Genomic DNA, 25,150 nt, shown 5'->3' on the forward strand with positions numbered 1-25,150 from the left:
GAGGATTCCATGAATTATGAACATGCTAGCGGGCCGATGCTCTCTCGCTAACATTTAAGTCCAAAGTGTCCAACCCTTTCCTCCTCCCTTTGTTCCCATCGTCCTGCTTTTCCACCTCCATCTGTCATTCCTAATCCCATCCATGACCTGCACAGATTTCCATATTCCTACACCCTTCTGGTTAAGGTCAAGCCTCATAAATCTTCGGCATAATATACAACGATATAAATGCAGACCATGATGGTTCCGAGGGTAAAAACAGGCCAAATGCGCCGCATGTGAAAAGAAGAGAAGTATTTTTGAATATTAACCATTTGAAAACCTGGAGGGGCAAACAAGCAACACTAAATATAAACATTACGCCGCCTCCAAACATTTTTTAAGGCAGTTCCAACGTGGAAACGTCCGACAGATGTTCTGTGGTCTCGACCACCTCTGGGGATGAGTCCCAGACCAGCAGCAATAACATCACAGAACCCATCGATCAGAAACAGGAAGCACGAAGGGCCGGACCCAACGCTCATCCGAGGAAAGAGGCCGTTCATGTGCAACATTTTCAACACAAAGAACGCGGACGGCCCCAGCTCGGAGAGCGGAATGCTGCCGTATCTAAAAACAGGCCGAAGCGCCCGTCTGAATTTTTCATTCGCCATCCTTTCTGTCTCTGGATAACAACCGATAAATAAGACATGAAACTTGTGGACATGACGCAAGAATGGGTTGATTTTCGGTGCTCTACCTTCACCGAAGGCCCGCTTCGCCCCCTTGCTCTCGTTCCCCTGTGAGCCCTCGTGCACGCTCTCCATCTGTTTCTCCGTGTTCCGGCATGTGGTGGAGAACTGAGTTTGTTTGGGAGAGATGATCTTTTATTTATGTGTCAGAGATCAAGATTCATCAAATCAGCGCTTCACATGAAACATCAGTCTTTAATTATTCCTCCGAGTCTACAACCGTGCGGGTTTTCCCAGTGCCGGTTCGGGTTCGAGAGCTGCTCGGCGCGGTCACGTGTCGCCCCCTGTCGGCCCAACAGGGTAACGTCAGCGCTATTTTTTAAAAACTAATTTAATGCAAACTGACATGATCGTGATTAATTTCACGATATAACTCGCCAGATCGGGACGTGGTGAAACTAGAATATATTTTAAAACTTTATGTAGGTGTATTTTTCAGGTTTGTGTGTGCGGTACCTTCGTTAGTTACTGAAGAGTCCCGTTTGTTCAGCCGCTGTTTGACCTGAAAGACAACAAAGATGACGAAGCAGACATAAACTCGAGCTAAAGTTTGCATAGTACATTATTTTCCAAATCAGAACGACTCTGTTCCTTAAAGAGACGTGTCATTTAACTATTTTATGTCACAAAACACGACGACAAACGATACCGACACAATTGTTTTGTTCTGAAGAAGCTAATTCGGAGGTAGCGTGAAAAGAATTTCTTACCGTGACCAAAAAATAACACCTTTCTTTTAAAATCTCCTGATAAAGTAAAACTGGATGAAATAACAAAATATTCCGTGAATTATTCCTCAAAGATTAGCGACACCTGTGACTGAGCGCGCGAGTTAATGACGTCTGATGCGCTTCTAATCTGCCCCCTGGTGGACGGGAGGGGGATCTACACAATTTACACAATTTCATTTAAAACCTAACATAAATATGAGGTGAGACAAAGAATGAGCCCATTAAATAATCAACTGTCAGTGGGGACAATAAATGTACAGATCCCTCCAATTGACCGTTTATGCTTTATTGATCTCTGTGAATGATTTCACATATTACATTCAAACGTCACAAAACCATGTTTGTCCGTGCTGTTTGCTTATGAATTCAGAGCTGAAAGACGTCCTCCTTTAACTCAATTTGCAGCCAGGAACTCTGTATCTGAAAGAGATTAAAAAAAATAAAATAAAATCAAACTTTTCCTCCCGTCTGCATCCATGAGACTTTACTTGACCTCACCATCTTCTTCGGTCTTGCCACAGTACTCCTGACACTCCGCCTTGCTGTAGAACTTGTTGGCGTTATTCTGGCAGAAGTCCACTTTGTAGGGCACACACAGACCGGCGGAGGAGTCGAAAGCCCAGATGGGCGGCTGACCTGAGCACGGCTTCGGCGACATGGGCAGACGGCACACGGCTGGAGAGACAGAGCAGAACAGAGCCAAGGGGGCAGAATCACAGCAGGCATTCACTTGAGTTTCATTAATGTTGCGTCACATCTTCTGCTATCTGCTGTGTGCAGATGATGTGCTCCTTACCCTCGGTGCGACAGCTCTGCAGACACTCCCTCTCGGTTTTAAAGTTGTTCTGGTTGCCCAAACACCCTCCGTAGTTGAAGAGTTCGCAGCTCATGGAGGAGGAGTTGTAGAAGTAATGCTGGAAAAACCCGAAGCAGGGTCCCGTGTCTGGAGCCGCTCTACAGGCCTCTGTGAGCGAGAGGCTCCTTGAATCAGCTGCACCACAAGCTGAAGATGTCTTCAGGCGTCCGCGTCAGGAGGACTTACCGGTTCCGTTAAAAAAAGACGGATCCATGCCGGAACTTTCGGAGTCATCCAGGTTTAACGCCGCCACCACGTTCCTCTTCCTCCGCTGCTCCGAGATGGAGACCAGTCAGTTATTGAGCGGAAGGTATGTGAGTAAATGAACACGTGTGTAACACCTGTACCTGGGGCTCAGGCTGAGTCGTGGGGTCCTCCACCGGCTCTCCAGGGACACAGTCGCCTGCAGGGCCAAAGACAAACGTCTCCTGATCTCCTGTCACTTCTACAGCATGTTTAACGCTGGGGTTGTGTCGCACCTCTGTCCTGCTTTATGAAGATGTTCTCCTCGCTGATGCCGTGCTGTCTCGCCAGCGCTTTTACGTCCTCCACCAGGCTGTCTCGCACCGTCTTGGTCCGAGCTGGACGAGACGTTGGCGAATTTGTCAAAAGCTGCTTCGTTCAGACGAAACCGCTCAAAAAGCCGACTCACAGAAAAGTCTGACGGTGACGAGCTCCTCTTCTGGGGCCTTCAGCGGCCTCATCATCACGACAGCGTACTCCTTGTAGTTGGTGTGGATCACGTAGGATTCCATGCTCAAGTTCCACACTGTCGGAGAAACACACAGGTGATCCCACCTGAGGAGAGGACCCATGTGGGGGGAAGGGGGGGGGGGGGGGCAGGAGGAGACGCACCTGGGATGTTGTAGTAGTAGCGACCTGGACCTGTGATTTCATACTCTCCGGACATCATCCGACACATTCCGTGTCTGCAGGGCGGGAAATGAAACAGAGGTTAGCAAAAACAACAACAACAGCAACAACAACAACAACAACAACAACAACAACAACAACAACAACAACAACAACAACAAAGCTGTGAGAGCTGTGAGTCTGTACATTTGGACAGTTCGAGCGGCTTTGAGTTTGGATTCACTGGCGCCACGCTGCAGCTCCAGTTTGGAAATGGACCCATCTTTGCTGAAACCTTTCAACAAGGGAAACGCAGTTGCCACGACGACATCATACCAGGTTCCCAAAAACTGTCAGACGGGAAAATGAATGAGAACTGAGACAATTTATTCAAAGACACGTTCAGTTAATTTTGTTATTAATGGCACAGAAACAACAATTTCACAACAAATCCCTTTTAGAGTGAATAAACATTGACTCTCCCCAGAATCCCGTTAGCATTGTGCAACCTCTGGCTGCGGCTACCTCTGAGCTATTTGACTAAGAGTTGGATAATCCAACACAGCTCCTTTAAGGCAACTTAACCAACCATGGCAATGAGTGTCACTACCACTATAAGTCTAGATTTTCCTCAAAAATGGATTTATTCTTGCTTATACACACACTGTGTAACTAAAATCACCAGAACATTTGCCATAAAAGCAAATATAGTTCAAATATAAACTCCTCGCTCACCTGCTCCATGTCAAAGTTCTCCTGTGTGGTGTAAAGCGGTTCTGGGAGCACAGGGAGCCCCTGGAGTGTCCAGGAAAACCCCAGAACCAACAGAGAAACAAGACTTGCTGCTTTCTGCATCCTGAAGTCTGAGATACTGAATTCCAGGAAGAGAAATTCTGTCCTACACCCTCTTTTCAACTTTATAAGAGAGCCTGGGGGCAGTGACCTGTAAAAAAAACAAACAAGAAAAGGAGCAAAGTTCCGTTGACAGAGCATAAATCAATACTTGATATCACAACCTTCTCTATGCCTATAAAGGTAAAATAAATAGTAAAAAAGGTAATAAATGGATTTACTGTGTATCTCTGACCAGATTCATGGTCTTTATTAGCACGGCTAGCTAACATGTGCTAACAGGGTTGGATTTGTTTGTCATAAATCTGACCATCCTTTTTCCTAACAGCGGTTCAGAAGAACACACACTGATTCCACTAAAACGACCCGTTAGCATTGGCACAGATAGCATTTGAAGAAGCAGTTGGTTTGTTTCTGATATAACAGGTTTGGTTGGTATCAAGTCCCATTTAGACCGGATCCCAGGTAAGATTTGCTGCTTTGGTTGATATTCGAAAGGAAGATGACCAACAATCCAACCTTAAAACCATTTATTGTACCTGTAAATTACAGATTACACATTTAACTGAACTCAAATTCAGTTCCACACCAGGTCCGTCATAAAAGTGGAGACACGTTTGTTGTCCTCCTCTTTGTCTTTGTGCTTCATCTTTGTTCACCTGCTCCTTCGGGAACACATTCACCTGCGATGAGAGCGAAACACAATCAGCGGTAATCAGGCTTCAACCCCAGATTCTCTGCTCTCTACGCCTGTTCTTCTCTTCTGTACCGTTATTCTGATTGATGATGATCGTGTCGCCACTAATTCCATGTTCCTCCACCAGTTGCTTAAAGTCGTCCAGCAGGGCAGAGGTCACGTTCATCGTTCGACCTGTCGGAGACACAAAAAAACGTTTGGCTAAAAAACCATTTCTCAATCAAAGAAGGACGTGGACCTAAAACATCTGAAGGTCCTTCTTCACCGATGATAAGCTGAACTCACTGTAGAGAAGGATGTTGGTGCTCTTCTCTCCGGACCGCTGGTCCCTGCTCAGCTGAAGCATCGCTGCGTACTCCTCGTAGTTGGTACCAACCACAAAAGAATCGACGTCCGCTCCGAACCCTGCGAGAAGGAACGTTTGCTTTAATGGGAGAGATTTTGCAACAGGATCGAACAATGACGGCAGAAACGTACTTGAAACATGGTGGAAAAAGCGGCCTGGCGTGTTGGTCAGGCTGTAGCGCGAGGTCATCTGCTTGCACGTGCCGTTCCTACTCTCGGATCAAACACAGCTCAGGTCAGGTTCCGTTTGAGGTTCTTAACTGGGTCCATCGGGATGAACATTCTGACCGGAAAATGGTGGCCGTCTTTGTGAAGTTCAGCTCGGAGCCAACGTGTTGCAGCACCACTGGAAACATTTCTGGGTTTCTGCTCTTACGCTTCATGTAGCAAGGACACGTGGAAACCGCCGCCACCTGGTACCATTTCCCCATGAACTGCAGGAGCCAGAATAAGACCAAGTCTTTCAAATTTGCCTTTAAATTTGGACCTGAGCAGAAATCTCAGCACAAACAGGCTATGGAGGAGGCCTCATTGGAGGACAAAAAACTTTATTTCAAACTCACCTTTCCCAGATCAAAGTTCTCCTGTGTTTGGATAACAGGTTCTGGGTCCAGGGGCTCAGCTCGCAGAGTCCAGGCTGACACCAGAACCAGTAACAACGCTCCCAATGTTCTCCACATGCTGCAGCCTTTCTGAGTCCACCTGCAAATGACCACTGACAACAATTCCAGAGAAAAGTTGGGATTTAGCTCAAATCTTTGTTTGCTTTGGCTGTCTTTCAACTTTGGACTTCAGAATCTAAAGCTAAATGGTAGAAAATCGATATATTGGAAAAGAAACGTCACTTTTTCTTACTCATACGTGTATTATCTTGTGTCGCCATCAAGCAGGAGCAGAACTCTGCCCCCTATAGGCCGCATGCGGAAAAACATTCAAATCAACTCAACTTTATTTATACAGCATCGTTTACACATATCATTGCATTTTTGAGACTTTAAGCTTTAAAAGGTCACAGTGAGGAACCTCTGAGTTTCTGGTGGAAAATGTTTCCGAAATATTTGGTAGTTTAGTTTAAAAAGCGTCATAAAACACATTTGGTCATAGAAAGAATATGGAAATTGCAACTTTTAAACAGTGACCTCACCTGATCATTCACCACCGTCCAAAAAACCCAAGACTCATCTGGCAAAACCAGAACTGAGAATGAGGAAGCAGACAGATTTTCTAATAATACAAATACTGACAACTGCTGACCCACAAAAAAGACGCTCTTTGCTCCAGTCTGGAGGTCAAAGTTCTTTATTTAATAATATCAACACAGAAACTTGTTAGTTGAAACATTCTGGAGATAAGATTTTACCTTTGATGAATTATAAACATGAAATAACATGCAATAAACACCAGAACAAACATTTATGTAATTATTGCTCATTAAAAAATATGTAGGTTAATATAATCACTGTAACTATGGCAACAGGCTACAAATTCTACCAAGAAGATGAGAGTAAACAGTAGAGCTCGTCGGGCTGAGAAACGCTCATCAGTGAACCTACAGAGAGACACAGCGTGTTAGTCACACACACACACACACACACACACACACCCACACACACACACAAATGATAAAAACTCACTTATCCAGATCCTGATGGAGGGCAATTTTCTGTGTGTGCGCCAAGAAAAACAAGATTAAAAACTTTGAGCTCAGCTTGTGTGCACATGCACACGTGTGTGGTACAACCTGTGTGTGGACACACACACACACTCTGCCTGGTTGCACCTTGTTTTACCTGCAGGAGGCGGAGTTAGAATGGACTCTCTGGGGAAGCTCTGGGACAGGGCAAAGGCCTTAAACTTCTGAATGATGCTATTTTTGAGGGTCTGACTGCGGCCTGGAAGCACAAACGGGAGAAACCTGTTGCGACTGCTCAGATGTGAATGGAAAGCGCAGGCGTGCACGTGCGCTGGTCTCACCGTAGAGCGCCACCTGGGTGTACTCTCTGTGAAAAACCCTGTGTTTGAGAACCAGAGCGTACTCGTTGTAGTTTGTGTCCACCACTGTGATGTCCTTCACCATGTTGTGTCCTGACAGAAAACGCTGGCGTTACGTCAGAAACACCATCGAAAGCTTCTACTATCTAAACCCCACGAACCCAGAGGTCCCCAAGAGGTTGTACACAAACAGAAAAAAAAGGATTTATTTAAGAACCGACTTAAAAACCTGCTGACCTATCATCACATGACCTGTTTGGGTTGACCCACAAGCTCGTCACGCCTCTGAACAGGACGCGCTGTGGCTGTTGTCATGTGAGGGTCGGTCAGCCTCATTTGTGTGGTGTGACTGACTTACGTCTGCTGAAGTAGGTGAACTGTCCGGCTGTGCTGGTCTTTATGTACTGATACACCTGATTCACGCAACCCAGAGGCCTGAAGCACAAAGAGGAAAGACGGTGTCCTCACACAAATTCCGCTCGCTGCACCTCTTGACTCCCGAAGGGGGTCCGTTTACTCACGTGGGTTCCCACATTGAGAGGTTAACATTTCCGTTGGGCAACACTGTGACGACGCCCATGGAGGTCTTCAGTTTGTCCCTGTAGGGGGCAAAATGTGCAGAGTCGTAGGCCAGGCCCACCCGGTACCACCTCCCTGCAAACTACACAGACCCACAAACACCCCTGTTCCGTTCAGTACAATGTTGCAGAAAGAGGAACTCTCAGGAGAACCTGGAGGGTTTCAGACGCTTCTGGTGTTGGTGTAACACAAGAAAAATGTGTTTTTCTAGTTTATAGGGAAAAAAAAGAATGAAAAACATAGATGTCATCAGACAGAATGCACATAAACACACCCTAGAGCACTGGAAGCAGGCACCGGAAAACACATTTGAGTCTTTATGAAAGGTGCCATTTAGTGTCTGCACATGTATTTTGGTGTTTCTGTACATTTTTAGCATAAAGGGCCCCCAGTGTACACTACATTAACTCAGGCAGATGCTAAAAAACTGACTGGATGGAGGGAACATGACAAGTAGTAACACAGAAAGACATGTTAGCAGCTTTCTTTAGTCGGACCAGACCAAGAGATGAAGACGATTCCAATAATCATTTCCAGCCCTGAGCATTGACCTATTTTAGATGAATTTGCAGCAGATGAGTTCGAGCGAGGTCATCGATCTCAGCTGTCTCGCTTCAGTTTATCCTCAGAATTTCAGGAGCTCAAAGACATATATTTCAATGTTTTATGAACTACTCATCCTGGTAATGTACCAATAGATGTGCAACTGTATTCCAGGAAAATGAAACACACACACACACACGGTCAGAGACACGCGTCACTCTCTTACCCTGGAAATGTTGAAATCTTTCTGAGGCTTCACGTTGGCATGTGCCAGCGTCACACACATCATCACGACGACCACGCTGGCCTTCATGGTGGAAGAGTCACAGGAAGCCGGACAGAGTGAAGCGATCCCAGCTGACACGGGTCTACCGAGAACAGATGCAGGTACTGAGCCAAACCTGGGCCAATGTTTGCCTTTGTCCTGATCCTCCCACCGTCTCAGCAGCCAATCACCGCGAGGCCTCAGCCAACAGTGGCCAAGTGTTTAGACGCGCACGTCCAAAATAACCCAAATTAGACCCCAGTTGCCTTCAGAAATAATGGCACCAATCTGCTTTTGATGGTCCGTTAGCATCAGCTGACCGTCATGTTCTAGACACCAAAAACAGGAAGGTTAACTTCTCCATCACGATGGATGGAAATCATAAGACAAAAACCTCAAATTTGTGATTTTTTCCTGTTTTTTTTCTCCCTAATGTCTGTAAAAAAGGAAAGAAATCCACTTTTGATCAAGGATCTCTTCCTGTGAGGAAACAGAACAGCCATCAGACGTTAAGTGAACAATTTAAACTGTTTTTATTATTAATATTTTCCTCCATTTGCAGCAATGTTTTTATATCTTTTTAAATGCATGACGTATACATCTATCTTTGAGTGGAGCCGAGGACATCGGTGTGTGTCACACAGCACACCTCACACGCCTCCTCTACACTCTGCTGCAGCAAGAGCTGCCGTCTGTGCAACGAGACAACAAAATTTAATTTAAATAATCATCATTATGATTTAAAAAAAAAAACTTACACACACACGGGCAAACATGATCACACGTGTTTCCTTCTGTAGCTCAGTGGGATGTTTCCGAAGACCAGGATGGATAAAATTATTTTAAAAAAAGAAATTCAAGTGATCAGAGGTACGAGGGACAGAGAGACACTGCAGGCAGCTTTTCAGTATTCTTCAGTCAGGGTGTTTGAGGCCTCTGAGGTAGAATTGCTCACTTTGGAGCTCAATTGTAAAGATAAACTACTAATAACAGTTATGCATCAAATTGCTTTTAAGGGTCAGATGTACTTGTCTCTTCGTTAGGTACACTGACACTATTTAAAAGCGATGTGAAATATTTAATTCGCATTAAGAAATTGAGGGAAACGAGCGTGAAAGCTCGTTTTCAGTAGGGCTGTCAAACAGCGCCCCCTGCAGGTCGCCCAGTCTCAGCACACCATCTCTTCCAGATGTTTCCGATTTCCTCTGCAGGAGTTTTTCATACAAGCAGCTGTAAAATCATCTCATGGACAAAACAACACAAAAACAACCCCACGACCTCCGATTGTCTCGCACTCACGCGTGAATTTCACTTTAAAAAAAAAAAAAACAACCACCAAGAATGAGAAAGTTATGACCTCCCTCTACGACGCACGCAAAGCCAACAAATTCAGCAGTAAAATGATCCAAGGAGTGTCAACATGTCTTTTTTTTAAAATCAATAATTTAAAGTCATTTCAGAAAGCAAAAACTGAAGCATCCTAGTCAGAGCGTGTGCTGTCAGGGCTGTTCAGTCAGGGCACCAGAGGAAGCTGCAGTCAGGCATCATAACAGCCAGACCGTGCCCTCTCAGACACACAGTCGCCCTCACCTCCATCAGACCACTGTGAGAACATCTCACGCTCATCATAAAAGAATAAATACTATCGCGAGACCTTGAACTAAGACCGGAGGACCAACAGGAGTCCCTCTGGCGATCGCCATCGGCTGGCCGCAGCCTTCAGAGTCGACCGTGGAATTCAGTCAGTGCAAAGTTCGAACCGAGAGTGCAGAAAAACGAGGAGGAGCGACGGCAGAACATCTGCGTATGGAACAGCTGCTGCCGTCAGCCAGCCTCACACGGGTGAGTCGGGATTACAACGTGAATAAAGACCAGAGGCTACAGGTTAGCAACAAAGACTGGGGGCAGAACAGAAGCTAGGAGGCAGAATGAGGGTCCAGGTGGGACCACAGGTGACTCCACTCACACCTGGCAGGTAGAGTCAGGCTTCACTGTGGGAGGACGGAAACATGAGTCGACCCTCCAGACTGGGGAATTCAGTCAGTCTGTTCTGAAACAGGAAGTGTTCAGCAACACAAGAAGGTTTGATCCTGGGACTTAAAGCCTCTCCGATGTGTGTGTGACGGGAATGTCTCATAAATACCAACAAAGAATCATTTCTACCTTCTACCACATCGTGTGAAACAAATCTGAATGAAAAACACAAACCAGGTGAGCTCACACTAAGGCACAGCCACCACCACCAACACACACACACACACACACACTTTCACACACATCCACAGGTCTACGACTAACGACAGACCCTGCAGGCCGTCCGGGCCTGAGCCACCCCCCTTCCTGATCCTGCAGCTGACATTAAAAGCTGCATTTCCACAAAGAAATTTGGATTCAAATAGGTCATAAAGCAAAAGAACCTGCCTGGAACAGAAGTGGCTAAAATGTAAACAAACACTGCAACTAAAGAATATTTGGTGACGCGGTTGAAACCCAAAGCTTCCGTTTCCCACCGGCGCTCGTGTGGTGCCGCTGATTATTGCACTTCCATCGTTACAGCCGGGTTTTATGAAGTCCCTTATATCCTTAAATGGTTCCTTGTGCCCCGTTGCTGCAGACCGGTGCAGCTGGAGTCGCCAGCAGAGGCTAAACAACAAGACATGCACGAGAGTCCTCAAAGCTCATTCTGTGCTTCCATACACATTTTCTACTAGATACACTATTCATCAGCATCCTTTACGTCTCTTCTCTGGAGCTCCTGCACTCTGGTTGCCAGGCAGCCGGCTGAAACACTGAACAAGATCAGGGCTGCTCTGCGTGCGTGCGCTCGTGCGTGTGTGTGTGTGTGTGGGGGGGGGGTGCATGTGTGTGTGTGTGCGCGAGCTGGGATTGCGATGCTACCTGTATAAAGGGTGGGTTTGGTTACTAGGTCTGTACCTCTGTGTGGGTTTTTGCTGAGGTAGGAAGAGTTGTTGCTATGGATACAGCCAAAGGGATGGATGTGCTGTGTGTGTGTTTGTTTTCAGTTTACTGGAGGGGAGGGAGGTGGATGTTTGTATTTGATTTAGCGGATATTTATGGAGCTTTTCGGTTGCGTGCGTATACAGGAGCAGTCTTGCATGTGTGTGTGTGTGTGTGTGTGTGTGTGTGTGTTGTGGTGGTCAGGCCGGTCATCACAGTTTGTGTTTCCCTGACAGTATAGACTGGTAAAGCTCTTCGTCTAAGCGGATATAGCGCCCTCTGCTGGAATCCAGGAAGTACAGTCTGTCTGACACCGTGGATGGGTTAAAACCATCCCGGCGCAATTCCGTCTTCTGAAACTTGAATGTTCCTGAAAAAATAAAGTCAATGTTTTAGGCTTCATAGTGTTATTAAGTAAGCAAATGCACAGAGTGAAAGACCGATTGTACCCGTCTTGTTGACCTCTGGCAGGAAGCGGAGGAACACGGGTCTGGCGTAGGGCGGCAGCGCCTTCTCCATGTCCTTCACAAACTTATCCAGGTCGGTGGAGTGGGATGGATCAGCGATGGCGGCCATTCCGGTCTTCCCTTCAGCCCCTGAGCACAGAGAGCGGCTCCATCATGTCTGGTTAAACCTGTCGGAGGCTCTGGCGAACAAACAGGTGAACGTGCGCGTTTACCTGGGACTTCGACTCCGTAAACAACCACATCTTTCATGTCCAGCAGCCGGCTCAGCGTTCCCTCCACCTCGGTCGTGGACACGTTCTCTCCTTTCCAGCGATAAGTGTCTCCGGTGCGGTCCTTGAAGTACATGTGTCCGTACTGGTCCATGATCAGCACGTCGCCTGCAGACGAGCGGTGGAATATTTCAGCTCCGTTCATCCCGACAACAACAGAGAGGAGGCAGCGTGTGTGCTCCTAACCAGAGAGATACGCGCTGTCTCCCTTTTTAAAGACGCTGTTCGCGATCTTCTTGCTGGTTGCCGATTGGTTGACGTAGCCGTCGAATCTCCTGAGCGGGTCGTTCTGGATGATCCGTCCGACCAGCTGACCCGGCTCCCCTGGAAAGTGAAGCAACGGGACGTGAAGCTGAAACATCCGAGGCAGACGAGGCCACGCCCTCACCCCCCTGGTAGCTAATCTATAAGCGGGACTGATCTCAAACCTCCGAGTCGTCTCTTCAAATGTGGCCCGGTTCTGGTTCTGGGGGTGTTACCTGGTTTACAGGGGATGCAGACGCCGTCGGGCCCTCTGATGAGCTCCATGGTCTCTTCATCAACTCTCACCAGTCTGATGGGGTAGACGTAGGGAAGGATCTGGCTGTTGAAGCCACACGCCCCAACCTGCCGGGAAGAAGACACCAACAGCAGCGTTTGAGAAGGACATCGGAGGAACAGCTGAGGTCCCGTCACACTGTCCGGGCCTCGGACCAACCTTGTTGTCAAAGTTGCCCAGACTGCAGTTGCACTCGGTGGCTCCGTAGAACTCTGCGATCTGCGGGATGTTGAAGCGTCTCATAAACTCCTCCCATATCGACTGGCGCAGGCCGTTGCCGAGCGCCATGCGCACGCGGTGTTGCCGCTCGGCGTCTCGGACGGGCTGGTTCAGAAGGTACCGGCAGATCTCACCGATGTACTGCACAATCTGGGGAGAACAGGCGAACAGGTTCCGACGTCAGGCCGGCGCGACCACAACCAGGCGACGCCCGTTGCCAAGGTTACGCTTACGGTGCAGTTGTATTTGGCGCAGTCGTCCCAGAAACGGGAGGCAGAGAACTTCTTTCTGATGACGACCGTCATGCCGTGGATTATACACTGACCCACTCCAACAATGTTGCCTACAGACAGAAACTACAGCCGTTAGCTTCCATCGGCAAAACCTCCTGATTATCATGAGAAGTTAAAACCTGATAATCAAGAGTGCTACTAAGGTGTTCTTAATTAGTGCTTTTATTGTGGTATTCCTCCCAGAAACATCCCTGGCCCTTTCATAATAAAAGTCCTAACATGTGAGGCTTCATAATACAAGCAGAGTGAGACGTGTATAAGCAATTAGCCAATTAGCTAAAACAAATGTAACACAAAGTGATTGACAGAAGCAAGAATCAGTCTGTTAGCAAGAGAAGCTGCATTTGCATCAGGTTTTACCTGCAGAGTGATAGAGGGGAAGGCAATCGTACAACACGTCATCTGATGTCATCCTAAAGCCGTAATAGACCAAGGCTGCCATGCGGTAGTACCTACAAAAACAAACACCAGCTTGTGAGACAGAGCAACAAGTTTTCACGTATTTGCCTTTTTCTCCGCTGGTGAGATCTGCAGGGATCAGCAACGCGAGCAGCTGCATTTCCTGCCCGTGTGTTTATAAGCCGCAGGGCTCCCTCCTACCTGCTGTGAACGACAATAGCGGCCTTCGGCATCCCAGTGGTTCCCGAGGTGTAGATGTAGAACAGGCGATCTGAAACCGACGGCACGGGAAGAGAACGCCGTTACATAATGGATTGAGGCAGATGCTAATGCTAGCTTGTTGCTAACGCTGCAGAAATGTGTGAGAAAAGCATCCAGATCCTGCTGGTTATCTGCAGCGATTAGCACCAAGCGCGTTGCAGATAAGCAGGATCAGGTGTACAAACACGGACAAAGGTTGCAGAATTTATGAGTGCTGATGTCAGGGATAGCACGGCCCAAACGCAGCCAGCATGAACTCGTATTATCAGGTACGGGTTCTCACCAGTAAAGCAGCGCTGCGGGTGTCTCGGCAGGTGAGACGGGGCGGCATCCAGGAGTGAGTCCAGGTTCTCGGTTCCCTGGGGGACACGTTTGTGGTCCCAGTCTCCAGAGCAAAACATCTGCACCGCCTTCCCCATTGAATTATGGACCTCGCACACGGCTACAAGAACAGGATACACAGATCACTTAGAGAATGGATGCGTTTGCATCATTATAGACAGGAAGTGAGCGGCAGCTCCTGAGAAAGCCACTTCCTATGGCGACACAGTTACTTTCATGCCTAAACAAAGTCAAATTAGTGTTGTTGTTGTCGTTATTGTTGAGCTGCCTCAGGTCAAAGAATCAGTAGAACTTGTCCTTTCAAGGATTAAAATACTGTACATCCATTCATTATTATTCCGCTGTTTCAGTCGGGCTTCATGCTCCCGGTGATCCCCGCGGCTTCTGTCTGATCGGTGTTTTACCTCTTCAAGCTGCATATTACTTATATTAGCATGATCAGCACATTCAAAGAAAATAGCAGAAAATAATTTTCTTTTAATTGATATAATATTGATATATTTTTGAGGATTCTCTCCCGTTTTACAACCTGATCTTCGACTGCAGTTTTCAACGCAGCCATTTTCCTTATCATCACTTTCTCTCTTTATCATCCATTAGCCATTTAAAGCTGCTCTGGCTGGCAGTAAAAACCCCTCCTGCAAAACCAATAAAGCTTTAATGACCCCTCCGACGGCCCAGACCAGAGTCGATCAACAGCAAATGTAGCCCAACAGCTGAGATTTGGCCGAGGTCGCTTTAATAAGTCGCTCCTCAATCATCAGTTAGAGCACATTAACATTTTAACCAGCACTAACTACAAACAACTAGCGTATTAGCTACAGTTAGCCCCAGCTGACCAATGTCTGCTCCTTCCTGAATTAACTGAGCCATTTCAGGAAAGATCCTGAAAGCTCCACGTATGAATGCTTCGGTACGATCACCTGTCACCTCCTCCTCCGTCGGGACCACTCTTACCGTCAGTTAACTCCGAGCCGAACACGACCGCCTTGGCGTTGGAGATGGTGACGCAGTGGACCAAGGCCTCCAGCCTCAGGTTGAAGTTGATCAGAGCAGCTTCGACTCCGATCTTGGCCATGCCGAGCCAGAGGCCGACGTACTGGGATCTGTTCTCCATGAAGAGAGCCACCACGTCGCCATCCTTCAGGGAGAAACGTCCAGAAAGGTTGTGGCTGTAGCTCAGGTCAACGTGACACCACACAAATGGCTGTTCCCACCTTGAACCCTCGCTCCAGCAGCAGATTGGCCACCCTGTTGGAATATTCATCCAGCTGCCGGAACGTCCATCTCTCCCCGGTGCCCTCGAAGACGAGAGCGGTTTTGTCCCCATGGCGACGGACCGTCTCGGCAAAGATCTTGGGAATGGTGTTCTTCTCTCTGAGATGACGCCTGACGTTCATCTTGACCCGCAGAAGCACACTGGCCGCACTGAGCATCCGAAGGAAAGGGAATTTTAGAAAGGGAACAATTCACCTTCAGGCTCAGCTGTAGAATATTAACGTTGACGTCGCTGCCCGATGCAGGAGGAGGCGGAGCTTTGTTATTGTGGGTATTAGCCTGAATGACAGCCGAACCGTGGCCGTCGCTCTTCAACGGATTGTTGGGAAACTTAACTGGTTTTTCTGCTTTTAACAGCCTCTTTCTGCAGTTCGCTGCTCTGCAACTACGAATGCGGTTAAGTCAACAACGCTGTGAACAAACGAGCAGTGAAACATGCGTCAGGAGGCCACGGCGTCCTGGGAACCAGGAAACACAAAAGGCGGCGAACACCTGAGCTGCAGGGAGGGAGGGGAGAAGGTGGGAGGGTGCAGAGGAACTTCCCTGATGTTGGTGAAGCCAGAAACTTCCAGGTTTAGTTGGGTTGTGTGTCTGGAGTTCTGGGTGTCTGGCGTGGGAGCAGATAACTCATCACATCTGCTCTTCTGGCGCCTGACTAGTTTTTATATGTGGCCTCTAGACTGGATCAGAGCTACTGCAGGACACGTCCCCACCCAGAGCCCGAGGGCAGAGTTCACGTCTCTTTACTCACTGTAAATCTCTGCCAATCGTCCTGGCGAAGATGTGCAGGAACCTCCATCCTCCGCTCCCCAGGTAGAAGATCAGGATGGCGGGCAGAACCTGGTACCAGGGCAGACCCACCAGCAGCCTCAGGACAAAGAGGAGAACGGTGCAGCAGGCCAAGCGCATCATCTGCAGGAGCACAGCAGGCGTATAAACACGAGCGAAGATACTGGCTGAAGTCAAGGACACTTGGAACGCGGCCTGAGTGCAGCAGGGGAAAGGTCCCTCACCCACCCTGGAACTGCGTCTTAACAAAGAGGCAGGAATGTTATCTGCTGTTTACACACTCACATTTCTGTCCTCTGACTCAGCTCAGCCAGTTTAAACACTTCACCATCAGAGCTGCAGGATCAGGAGCTCCTCACTCACACTCGCGTTCATTTCATTCATCCAGTAACTTTATTGATCATCTCACCAACTTAGAAAGATGAAGATTGGACCGACTCCGGGTCCCAGTACTAACGGAACCCAGAGAGTCGGCGGCAGCTTAGATGAATCGGATCAAAAAATAGAATTAATGTTCACTTTTACTGTGTTACATTTTTTTTAAAAAAGAGAGCTATTTGAAACGCAGACGCGCGCTGCAGACGTGCGGTAACGGAAGCGCGGCGGTTTCATCCGCACACGGAAACATAGGAAAAAAACAGGTCGCATCATATTGCGGTAGCGCAGAGGACCGTTGGGGAGGCTCGGCCCCCGCCGCCATGTGCGCCTCAGGGCCTGCGAGCAGGTCTCTGGCTGGGAGGCCTGCTCCGAGGCGGCGGTGACAGGCGCGCCGCAGGGATGCGCGGCGGAAGGCGCGCACCGGCTTTAATAGCGAGCGAGCGTTTTTTGAGGCGGGGGCCGTCTCCTTGGGGGCGGCGGAATGTGGCGTATGCGTCGCCACGATTCACCTGACGTTTAAGAGCTCCGCGGACGCTCGTCCCAGCCGAGTTTGGACAGAAAAGGTTGACAGAGGACAATGGGGGCGCAGCGATTATCACTATTCTCGGGGAGGGCGCGCACAGCCGTAGCCCCCCCCTCCTTAATAAATAAATATATAAATACCTTACACCTCCCTGCACCATGTACGTCAGCAAAAACAATCCGGGATGCGAATCTCGCCGTGCGCGTTCTGATCGGCTTAGCCGGGCCGTCGCTCCACTCCCCGGGATTCCCTCCTGCCGTTAACGCGCCGCGGGTGCTGCTCCTCTCCACCCGATCAGCTCCTCACACCAGCCTGCTTTCGTCCTTCGACTTTGACCCCGCGATCATCATCATCATCATCATCATCATCATCCCTCCATCGGTGCGAAGGCTGATAACATCCCGGGCTCCATTCTGGCCGCTGAGCTGCCGAGCGAAGCGCAGTGAAATGACCTTATAATTTTCTCCTCTGCGCCCGCCCACCGCGTCCGGAATCAGCTCTGACAGGCAGGAGGCTGCACCAATCAGGGGACGACACCCACCCACCCCGGAACTATCCGGTAGGGGCGGGGCTTCACGACAGGGTCCTGCTGCTTCCCGTAGATTCATTCACCCCTGTGACGGCGGAACAAAGACACGAGGACGCACTAAAGATATTTAAGACTGATGAAACGCGATGATATATATAATATATTATATATATATAAAACCCACAAGTGTTCAAGTGTGAAGAGCAGGAAGTGACTTTGAGTCCCAAGGAGAATTTTAGCTTCAGCATCTTAAACAGTTCCACCCAGTCAACATGTTGTTCCCTCAGGCAGAGGGTGTTGCTGGACCTTTCCAGCTGGTGGACCTGGAGAATAAGCACCTTCCAGACTGGAGAAAGCGATGGACGGCGCCGAGTCAGCAGGTTTAGGCCGCTTTCTTTCAGCCGCGGTGACAGATGGGCATAAATCAGACCCGTCCTGGAGTCAGAGGCCGACGGTTCACGCGGAGCTCCCGATTATGTAAGCAGGAAAATGAGCAAAGACCCACAACAGCCTGCTGGGGGGGGTTACAGGCTACAGGCAGGGTTGAGTGGGTGCAGACGCCACCCGAGTCTCAGGCGAGCAGAGGTGAAAGACGGGGTGGGGCGAGAGAGGGACCAGGGCGACCTTTGTCCTGAAGAACACATCGATGTCAGAGGGGAACGTTTATGACTCACAGCAGAGAATCCTGGAAACGCTGCATCAGAGAGCCGTGTTTATTTCATCTTACACGGGAGATAAACACATTTACAGAATCAACATTCATGGAAGATCGTTGCTAGCCAGGAAACCAAGAGATTCTAACATTAGGACAAATTGAAATGGGAGGTTTGAGAATATGTGTGCAAACATCTGCCGGGAGGAGCAGGAGGAGCAGGAGGAGCAGGAGGAGCACTGCCCTCCCAGTCCGAACAGAACCACTCTCCCCAGTATAAGTGCCCCAACACCTCAGTCATCCAGCTCCAGACCAAAGTGGCTGTAAAGATCTCGTGTGGTCGTTCCTCTCAGCGCCGCTGCGACACAGAACAGAGGTTAGATAGAGGACAGTGGGACACAGACTGGTTAAAGTCACTGGTTATAATGGGAACATGGGAGGAAGCTTGTTTTCAGATTGATTGAAATTCTCCAAAATAATCTGGAATTTGTTGAGTGAGAAGCTGAGAGACAGAGGGACAAGTGAGGGACAGAGGGACAAGTGAGGGACAAGTGAGGGACGGAGGGACAAGGAAGAGACAGAGGGACATGTGAGAGACAGAGGGACATGTGAGGGACATGTAAGGGACAGAGGAGCATGTGAGGGACAGAGGGACACCGACAGGGACAGAGGGTCAGTTGTATCTCGTCTCATTCTTGCCCACCCATCTCCTGGACCCACTGACAACAGCAACACAGTGGTTTCCATGTGGGCTCTTTGTGACGTGTGTGTGTGTGTGTGTGTGTGTGTGTGTGTGTGTGTGTTTTAGATAAAGTGAGAGGACAAGAGGATGACTGCTGGCGTTTGTGTCCCACAGTGTGAGAGTGAGTGTGTGTCTTGTGTCAGTGACGTGAATGAGTGTTATTGTGTCAGAGGGGAAACGCCGCCTCCGTCCACAGAGGTCGTTATCATCCCGACTGTTGACTGCAGCCACATCAGCAAACCTAAAGAGACAGCTGGCGTTTAACGTTGCGCTTCTGAGACGCCATCAGCAGGGTTAGCTGAACCCTCACACACACCCTCACTCACACACCCTCACACACACACCCTCACACACACACGCAGCCACGCAGCTGAACCCATGTCAGAAATACTCAGGACGGTCACGTGCTCGCGCTCCTATGGTACCTACTCAATCTGGCCGTTTACAGACAATCACACAGATATTCCACTAAGTTTTACCCTCTTCGTTTTACTGAAGATAATTAAGGACAAGCGCGCAGTTAATATGATTACATTAAAAGATTTCTGGACTTTCAGAGGCAGGAATGTAAAAGGTGGAAGAGGAACAAAACACACATCATTTAAGTGGATTTTTAGTATTCTTTATTAATGCTATTAATTAATTTATCTCTGCACCTACTGCCTCGCCTTTTTCCTGCTAAGAATGAACGTTTCGGTGTTAAAGTAACTTTAGAATATGAGAGAAACAGACGCATCTCTGTCGCCCCCTAGTGGCCGAAGACCGACATAACCCTTATTTCGAGAAAACGGTTCTTTCCTTCGTGAAATGACTGGAATTATCCTTTTTAGAAACAAACATGAGTTAAAAACTCTCCCTGTGGGGATGAGACTGGTTTCTTTTGAAATGAAGAACACTTCTGCAGAAAAATGTGGCTGTTGAAACAATAACAGTAATCACCCACTGTAACACCATAAAACACCAGTGGAACTATTTGAGGTACATCTGATGTGTCTTTACTTTCATTATAATGAAGCTGCTCTTTGTTTCAGTTAGCTCATAATATAATATTCTAATCAATATATAATAGTTATTTAGTGGGGCTACTGGAATCAGGAGGCATTAAAAGCAAACAAGGTGAGGAAAATATGAGACTCATCTGTAAATATAAACATCAAGAGTTAAACTTCTAAAACGATGATTTCTCTTACCAATACGGCCCAGAAGTGCCTGTCCAATATCTTTGATGTCATTATATTCATGCAGCATATTAATATGATGCTCCAGTTCCTTTTCATTGTATCCCCTGTGGAAAAAAGTGGATCTGTGAAAATGATGTCTTGACGTGACACGCGAACACACGTGAATAGAATAATCTCAGAAATATACAATTCACTGAAAAGAAAATTGTCAGCTGCTGTCGATAGGAAAGAAAGAAAGTAGTCCTCACTCCGCCTCCAGCTGGGTGATTTCTGCATCCAGCTGTTCTCTTCTCCTCTCCAGCTCCTCCATCTCTTCTGCAGGACCAACTTTAGCAGCATCAGGCGACACTTGAAGCTGGACAGGTCAAACCGGAGGACAGAACATCTGGAGTAAGGGCTAAAAAATGTGTATCTCGAACACAGAGACGTTTACTTACAGGTGACTTGAAGTTTGAATGTACTTTCCTGAACGTTGAGAATGGAGTTCTGAGTAAAAGAAAAAAAAAAGGAAATGGCAACAATAAGTGCATATTATTTCCAGTACATTCAGACAGCAATTTATATTATTTCAATAAACACTGATTTCACCTTAAGTCAGATATTAATACATATACTAATACTTTTGTTCATCACAAGACATTTTCAGCTATTTTGTTAGGCCTATTCCCCAAAAGGGCAAAATTTAAGCTCCTTTTTGACACCTTACAGGGGAAAGCATCAGTACAACTAAAGCTAGCTCAGCTGTTAGCGCTTAACTAGTTACCTTTTCAGTGATCTTTCCATTAAGTCCTTCCCTTCTGGTGTTGTGCTGACTTTTTCCAACACGGACGTAGAAACTGAGCATTTATTTTCACTTTCAAGGGGCAGATTTGAACTCATATTGTCACAAACTGCTGTGATGAAGCCAAACACCAAAGATGCAACAAGCCCAAGATAATGTCAACTTCGGTGTCACTTCTTTCCAAGTGTCCGTTCTCAACCTTCCCAACGCGTTACTGATATCAAAACCCCGAAATTTAGCATTTTAGGAAACACTGTTGCTCACTGTCGGACCTCTTAAGGATCAAAATCAACTATAGTGTTTAAATATTTGGCAAAGAATATATAAACTTATTTTTCTTCTTCGTCCGTTTCCATCTTCTTCTTTAGGTTTCTAAGGCGGTGACAAACTATGTCGAGAGCGCGTAACTGCCACCCTGTGGTCAGTGGTGATAACTGCAATGGCTTAATTCCACTTCTTCTTCTTGAACGACGATGTTTATGTAGAACACCGCCCCCATCTGGTGTGGTGGAGACATGATTCATCGCCGTGTTTATTCGTAAAACAATATCAGACAGATTATTGTCATAATTCCTCCAATTATCCCAGTAGTCAGTGAAAACGGCGCAATTCATCTGTAGGAATTACGTGACAGCTTATGTTTGGTTATTGTTTTGAATCCTACGAAGTCTGTGGGATGAATTGTAAAGCAACGTGGCAAGTATCCTTAGGTAATAAACGCACTATTTGCACTATAAAGAGCCTTGAGAAAATTAGTCAGATAAAATATTTTTGGGTGAAATGTTGGTGAAAAAAATCCCGAACTATAAACACGTCTTTTGATATTCTCGTTTACTAGACATGGGCAGCAGGGGGCGCTGCAGTCCCAGAGCTGATTCATACCTTCTTCACTAAATTTCAGGTCTATGCATATTCATTATAACTCAGGGCAAACATTTGCCCCCACAGCACCATATTGAATTTTGTTTCCTCAATTTCCTGTTAGCGCGTCTATTTTGGTTCTAATTCTCTTTTTTCCTTTTTATAAAGCAAATGAGTCATTCAACGCTGCAGGATCACAACATAAACTCACCACCTTTCCCCCTCCTTTTCTCTCCCTACCTCCTGTGAAGGAGCCAGGCTTCCTGCTCTTAGTTCCCAGAGTTCCCGGCCACTGGCAGTAGAATGCTGGGAATATCCGGAAAGGAAGGGGAAGTGACATCACAGCCGTGACCTTCCGTACCAGGCCAGATTACCTGTCGCGGGCCAAGAGCTGCCAAACAAATGCACACACACACACACCACACACACACACACACACACACACACACACGCACACACGCACACACACCTACGTTAAAACCTAACGTAAAAGTGAGAGTGTTTACATCAGAATTCTTGTTTACATCATCAGCGCCTCATCTGACGGGTTCCCGTGGCTGCACACAGGTGGCACACAGATGGCGCTGGCTTTGCACACAGTTAATGACCCACGGAGGGGATATTTACACAATCAGAAGGTACATTCTTCAGCTGCAACCTCTGCAGGACACACACAAGCCCACACGTCTGCACAGATGGACAAAACCGGGTCAGAAAGCCTCCATGTAACGCACACACATCACAACCTACTGGGGAGATGTTCATTACTAGTGCTAACTAATGTGGCCTTAAAATGAACATTTAACCAATAAATTCTTTTAATACATCCTCAAATAACAACTCTAATAACAGTAGAATTACATGAGTTTACAAGAATCATGATTAATGCTTCAGGGAAGAAAGCTGGAAATGGACAAGAGTTACGAATTAGTCATAATAAACCATAAATCTGAGCAGAAAGACGCATTATTGGTTTATAGTTGTCCAGAGGAGATTTAACATAAATATGTCTCCTATCTTGAAAGGGAAAGGGGAGAGGAGAGGTGTTCAAAATGTCTGTGTGTGTGTGTGTGTGTGTGTGTGTGTGTGTGTGTGTGTGTGTGTGTCATTATGCAGGGTGATAAAAGAAGAAGGGATCCTCTGGTCAGCTGCTGCTGCCGTCTATTGTCCTGAAGACAGAGGGAAAGACCCCTATCTCTCTCTCTCTCTCTCTCTCTCTCAAACACACACACCACACACACACACAACACACACACATACACACACAGCTTGTGTTGGACATCACTTTCTTTCCCCCCTCAAGTTCAACTCTGATTACACGGCCAACTGGCAGACCTTAACCCCGACATTTAAAGACCCTGGGACCCCCCCTCACACACACACCCTCACACACACCTCACACACACACACACACCTCGGCGCTGCCATGCCAGCAGTCTGAGATCCAACAGATGTTTCTTTCAAAGCAACAAATGTCAGAAGAATCAGAAAATTAAGAGAAAGAAAAATCCTCAAATGTGATCCTCAAATGCTTAAAAATGGCATAAAAAAGTCTTTAAAATGAAACTTAATGGATCTGACTTTGTTAAAACATTGAAAAGTAATTAACTAAACATACCGATGCATAATAAGTGTTAATATTAGATATTAAGCAGTGAATCATGTTGATAATCTGTATGTAATGATTATTCAATACAATAAAAAATCCAGAAATCTACAGATTTAATCCATAAATCAATATTTAATCAATAATGTCAATCTTTACTCTTTCAGTAAAAGTTTGTTTCTGCACAGTTTCTGTTCAAATCTTATGTAAAATGACAATTTTGCCCTTGTTGCTGCAGGACGGCTGCAGGGACGAGGCTGCTCTTTGCACAGCCCTGCAGCCAAAAAGGAATTCCTGGAAAAGCAGCTCAATTAAACCAACAAGAGTGCTGGTAATTAGTTGTTTTCCACCCACTGAGAACTTTCATTGTTTTGAATGAAAGATGTTTTATAAGAGGAGGCGATAAATTCCGCCAGCTCACAGGAGTGGCCCTGAAAGAATCCCCTCTCTGCCTTTGTGTGTGTTGCGTGGATTCTGCTCACGTCGCTGCTGAAGGTGCTGAGCGCTGCACAATCCTGCGTCTCCTCCTCGGCTCCCCCCTCAAAATCCTTCCCGCCTTTTCAGAAACTAAAAAGCAAATGAATTTGAATGAGTTTTGTGCCGAACGGGCTTCAATACTCCGCGTTTTCCTCCAGTCCTGCAGCTGTCAGTCATCACATTAGGCAGGAAGGAGCAGGGGCGGAGCTTATTATCTCTGTGGCGTGTTCCTGCCTGGTGACCCCGCCAGGTTCCTCTCACCTCAGGCTTCCTCCCGCTGTCGCCTAACAAGGCCGTTAGCGGCTCCTCTCCATGTTGCAGCCCAGAAATGGTTGACGGCACCAGATTCCCGCAGCCTCCTGTCAGGCAGCATCTCGCCACGGTTCTCAGGAACCTCCTGGAACTTTCTTCTTCCTGTTTCGGTCTATTTTCCTCCCTTTTCCTTCCTCACTCAGCAGCCCTGTTTCACTTCATCCCTCTAGACATAAACTCCATCTCCACTCACTGCCAGTGTGTGTGTGTGTGTGTGTGTGTGTGTGTGTGTGAAGGGGGGACAATAGGCAGTAAGGGGGCTGCCTGAATAGCACCATTGAGTCTGTTCAGCCAAACAGAAAAGCATCTTCCATCTCACTTCAAACCCTCAGTTTCACTCTGCACAAGCGGCTCTTTATTCTCCATAATTACACACCGACACACACATACACACTTCTGTGCGCACGCAGGGCCGTGCATATTTATAAATGTATGAATGCGCTAATCACAAAACGACCACAGGCTGACTCTTGACAGCGTGGAACCGTGTCAGGCGTCAGATGATGTTACAGCTCAATATTTGCTCCAACTCACAGTTTAAACTCGTTTATCACGATTCCGTGAATCCCTTTGATGTTCCTCCTGATGTTTCGGGAGAACTTGTCCCGCAGCACCACGACGCTTTGAGATGTGTCGACGTGTTCTTCCGTATTGTTGGGCTGCACCGAGCTGTCGGACAAGATGGGCCCATTTTCAAAAAACAATCGCTGGGGCACAGATGGAGGCCAACGTCCAGAACCGTCTGACCCTGATGACTGAGAGGAGCGGAACGCTGCAACAGCTGGGGTTCAATGGCCGCTAGCCACCTAATTCACCTTCGAACAAGAGGTATTAGCGTAGCCAGCCTGTCAA

The 25,150-nt window shown here is 47.3% G+C and overlaps 5 protein-coding genes and 1 long non-coding RNA gene across 8 annotated transcripts in view; 1 reads left to right on the forward strand and 5 right to left on the reverse strand.

The window, feature by feature from the left end:
* Positions 1-1,578, reverse strand: part of dbh (dopamine beta-hydroxylase (dopamine beta-monooxygenase)) — a 28,329-nt gene extending 26,751 nt beyond the window's left edge. The window contains exons 1-2 of the mRNA XM_057019661.1: positions 1,442-1,578; positions 1,188-1,233 (exon numbers count right to left, since the gene is read on the reverse strand). The gene's annotated coding sequence lies outside the window, so the exon portion shown is untranslated. The remainder of the gene's footprint in view (positions 1-1,187; positions 1,234-1,441) is intronic.
* Positions 1,579-1,727: 149 nt separating this feature from the next.
* Positions 1,728-5,949, reverse strand: ambp (alpha-1-microglobulin/bikunin precursor). The gene is made up of 17 exons (XM_057019627.1): positions 5,920-5,949; positions 5,628-5,779; positions 5,353-5,498; positions 5,197-5,273; positions 5,005-5,124; positions 4,771-4,893; positions 4,682-4,705; positions 3,906-4,120; positions 3,378-3,520; positions 3,174-3,247; positions 2,971-3,087; positions 2,798-2,899; positions 2,666-2,721; positions 2,505-2,589; positions 2,259-2,426; positions 1,961-2,137; positions 1,728-1,882 (listed from the first exon to the last, which is right to left on the reverse strand). Exons 1-17 carry the CDS (start codon positions 5,945-5,947, stop codon positions 1,857-1,859), a joined length of 1,833 nt encoding a protein of 610 aa, XP_056875607.1. The 5' UTR covers positions 5,948-5,949; the 3' UTR covers positions 1,728-1,856.
* Positions 5,950-6,347: 398 nt separating this feature from the next.
* On the reverse strand, positions 6,348-8,764 carry ptgdsa (prostaglandin D2 synthase a). The gene is made up of 7 exons (XM_057019666.1): positions 8,405-8,764; positions 7,578-7,717; positions 7,415-7,491; positions 7,039-7,149; positions 6,855-6,956; positions 6,699-6,727; positions 6,348-6,613 (listed from the first exon to the last, which is right to left on the reverse strand). The coding sequence occupies exons 1-6, from the start codon at positions 8,489-8,491 to the stop codon at positions 6,699-6,701; spliced, it is 546 nt and encodes a 181-aa protein (XP_056875646.1). The 5' UTR covers positions 8,492-8,764; the 3' UTR covers positions 6,348-6,613.
* Positions 8,765-8,957: 193 nt separating this feature from the next.
* slc27a4 (solute carrier family 27 member 4) lies at positions 8,958-17,631 on the reverse strand. Its single transcript, XM_057019659.1, has 14 exons — positions 17,298-17,631; positions 16,219-16,379; positions 15,407-15,617; positions 15,147-15,330; positions 14,131-14,289; positions 13,788-13,857; positions 13,548-13,639; positions 13,128-13,237; positions 12,835-13,044; positions 12,617-12,743; positions 12,324-12,461; positions 12,081-12,245; positions 11,851-11,997; positions 8,958-11,771 (listed from the first exon to the last, which is right to left on the reverse strand). Exons 2-14 carry the CDS (start codon positions 16,377-16,379, stop codon positions 11,614-11,616), a joined length of 1,932 nt encoding a protein of 643 aa, XP_056875639.1. The 5' UTR covers positions 17,298-17,631; the 3' UTR covers positions 8,958-11,613.
* A 754-nt stretch (positions 17,632-18,385) lies between these two features.
* Positions 18,386-22,294, reverse strand: swi5 (SWI5 homologous recombination repair protein). Of its 3 annotated transcripts, none has more exons than XM_057019669.1 (5): positions 21,025-22,007; positions 20,699-20,747; positions 20,510-20,616; positions 20,271-20,365; positions 18,386-18,696 (listed from the first exon to the last, which is right to left on the reverse strand). In XM_057019669.1, exons 1-5 carry the CDS (start codon positions 21,138-21,140, stop codon positions 18,632-18,634), a joined length of 432 nt encoding a protein of 143 aa, XP_056875649.1. In that variant the 5' UTR covers positions 21,141-22,007; the 3' UTR covers positions 18,386-18,631. The 3 variants fall into 3 exon arrangements, with proteins under 3 accessions (XP_056875649.1, XP_056875650.1, XP_056875648.1); XM_057019670.1 differs by lacking the exons at positions 18,386-18,696; positions 21,025-22,007 and adding exons at positions 18,922-19,321; positions 22,144-22,294; XM_057019668.1 differs by lacking the exon at positions 18,386-18,696 and adding an exon at positions 18,922-19,321 and having other exon boundaries at positions 21,025-22,052.
* LOC130517650 (uncharacterized) lies at positions 18,691-19,957 on the forward strand. The gene is made up of 2 exons (XR_008947759.1): positions 18,691-18,957; positions 18,988-19,957. It is a non-coding gene; the product is annotated as an uncharacterized LOC130517650 (long non-coding RNA).
* Positions 22,295-25,150: the final 2,856 nt, after the last annotated feature.

This window comes from Takifugu flavidus, chromosome 20 (assembly GCF_003711565.1).
Source record: "Takifugu flavidus isolate HTHZ2018 chromosome 20, ASM371156v2, whole genome shotgun sequence".
Taxonomy (NCBI): Eukaryota; Metazoa; Chordata; class Actinopteri; order Tetraodontiformes; family Tetraodontidae; genus Takifugu; species Takifugu flavidus.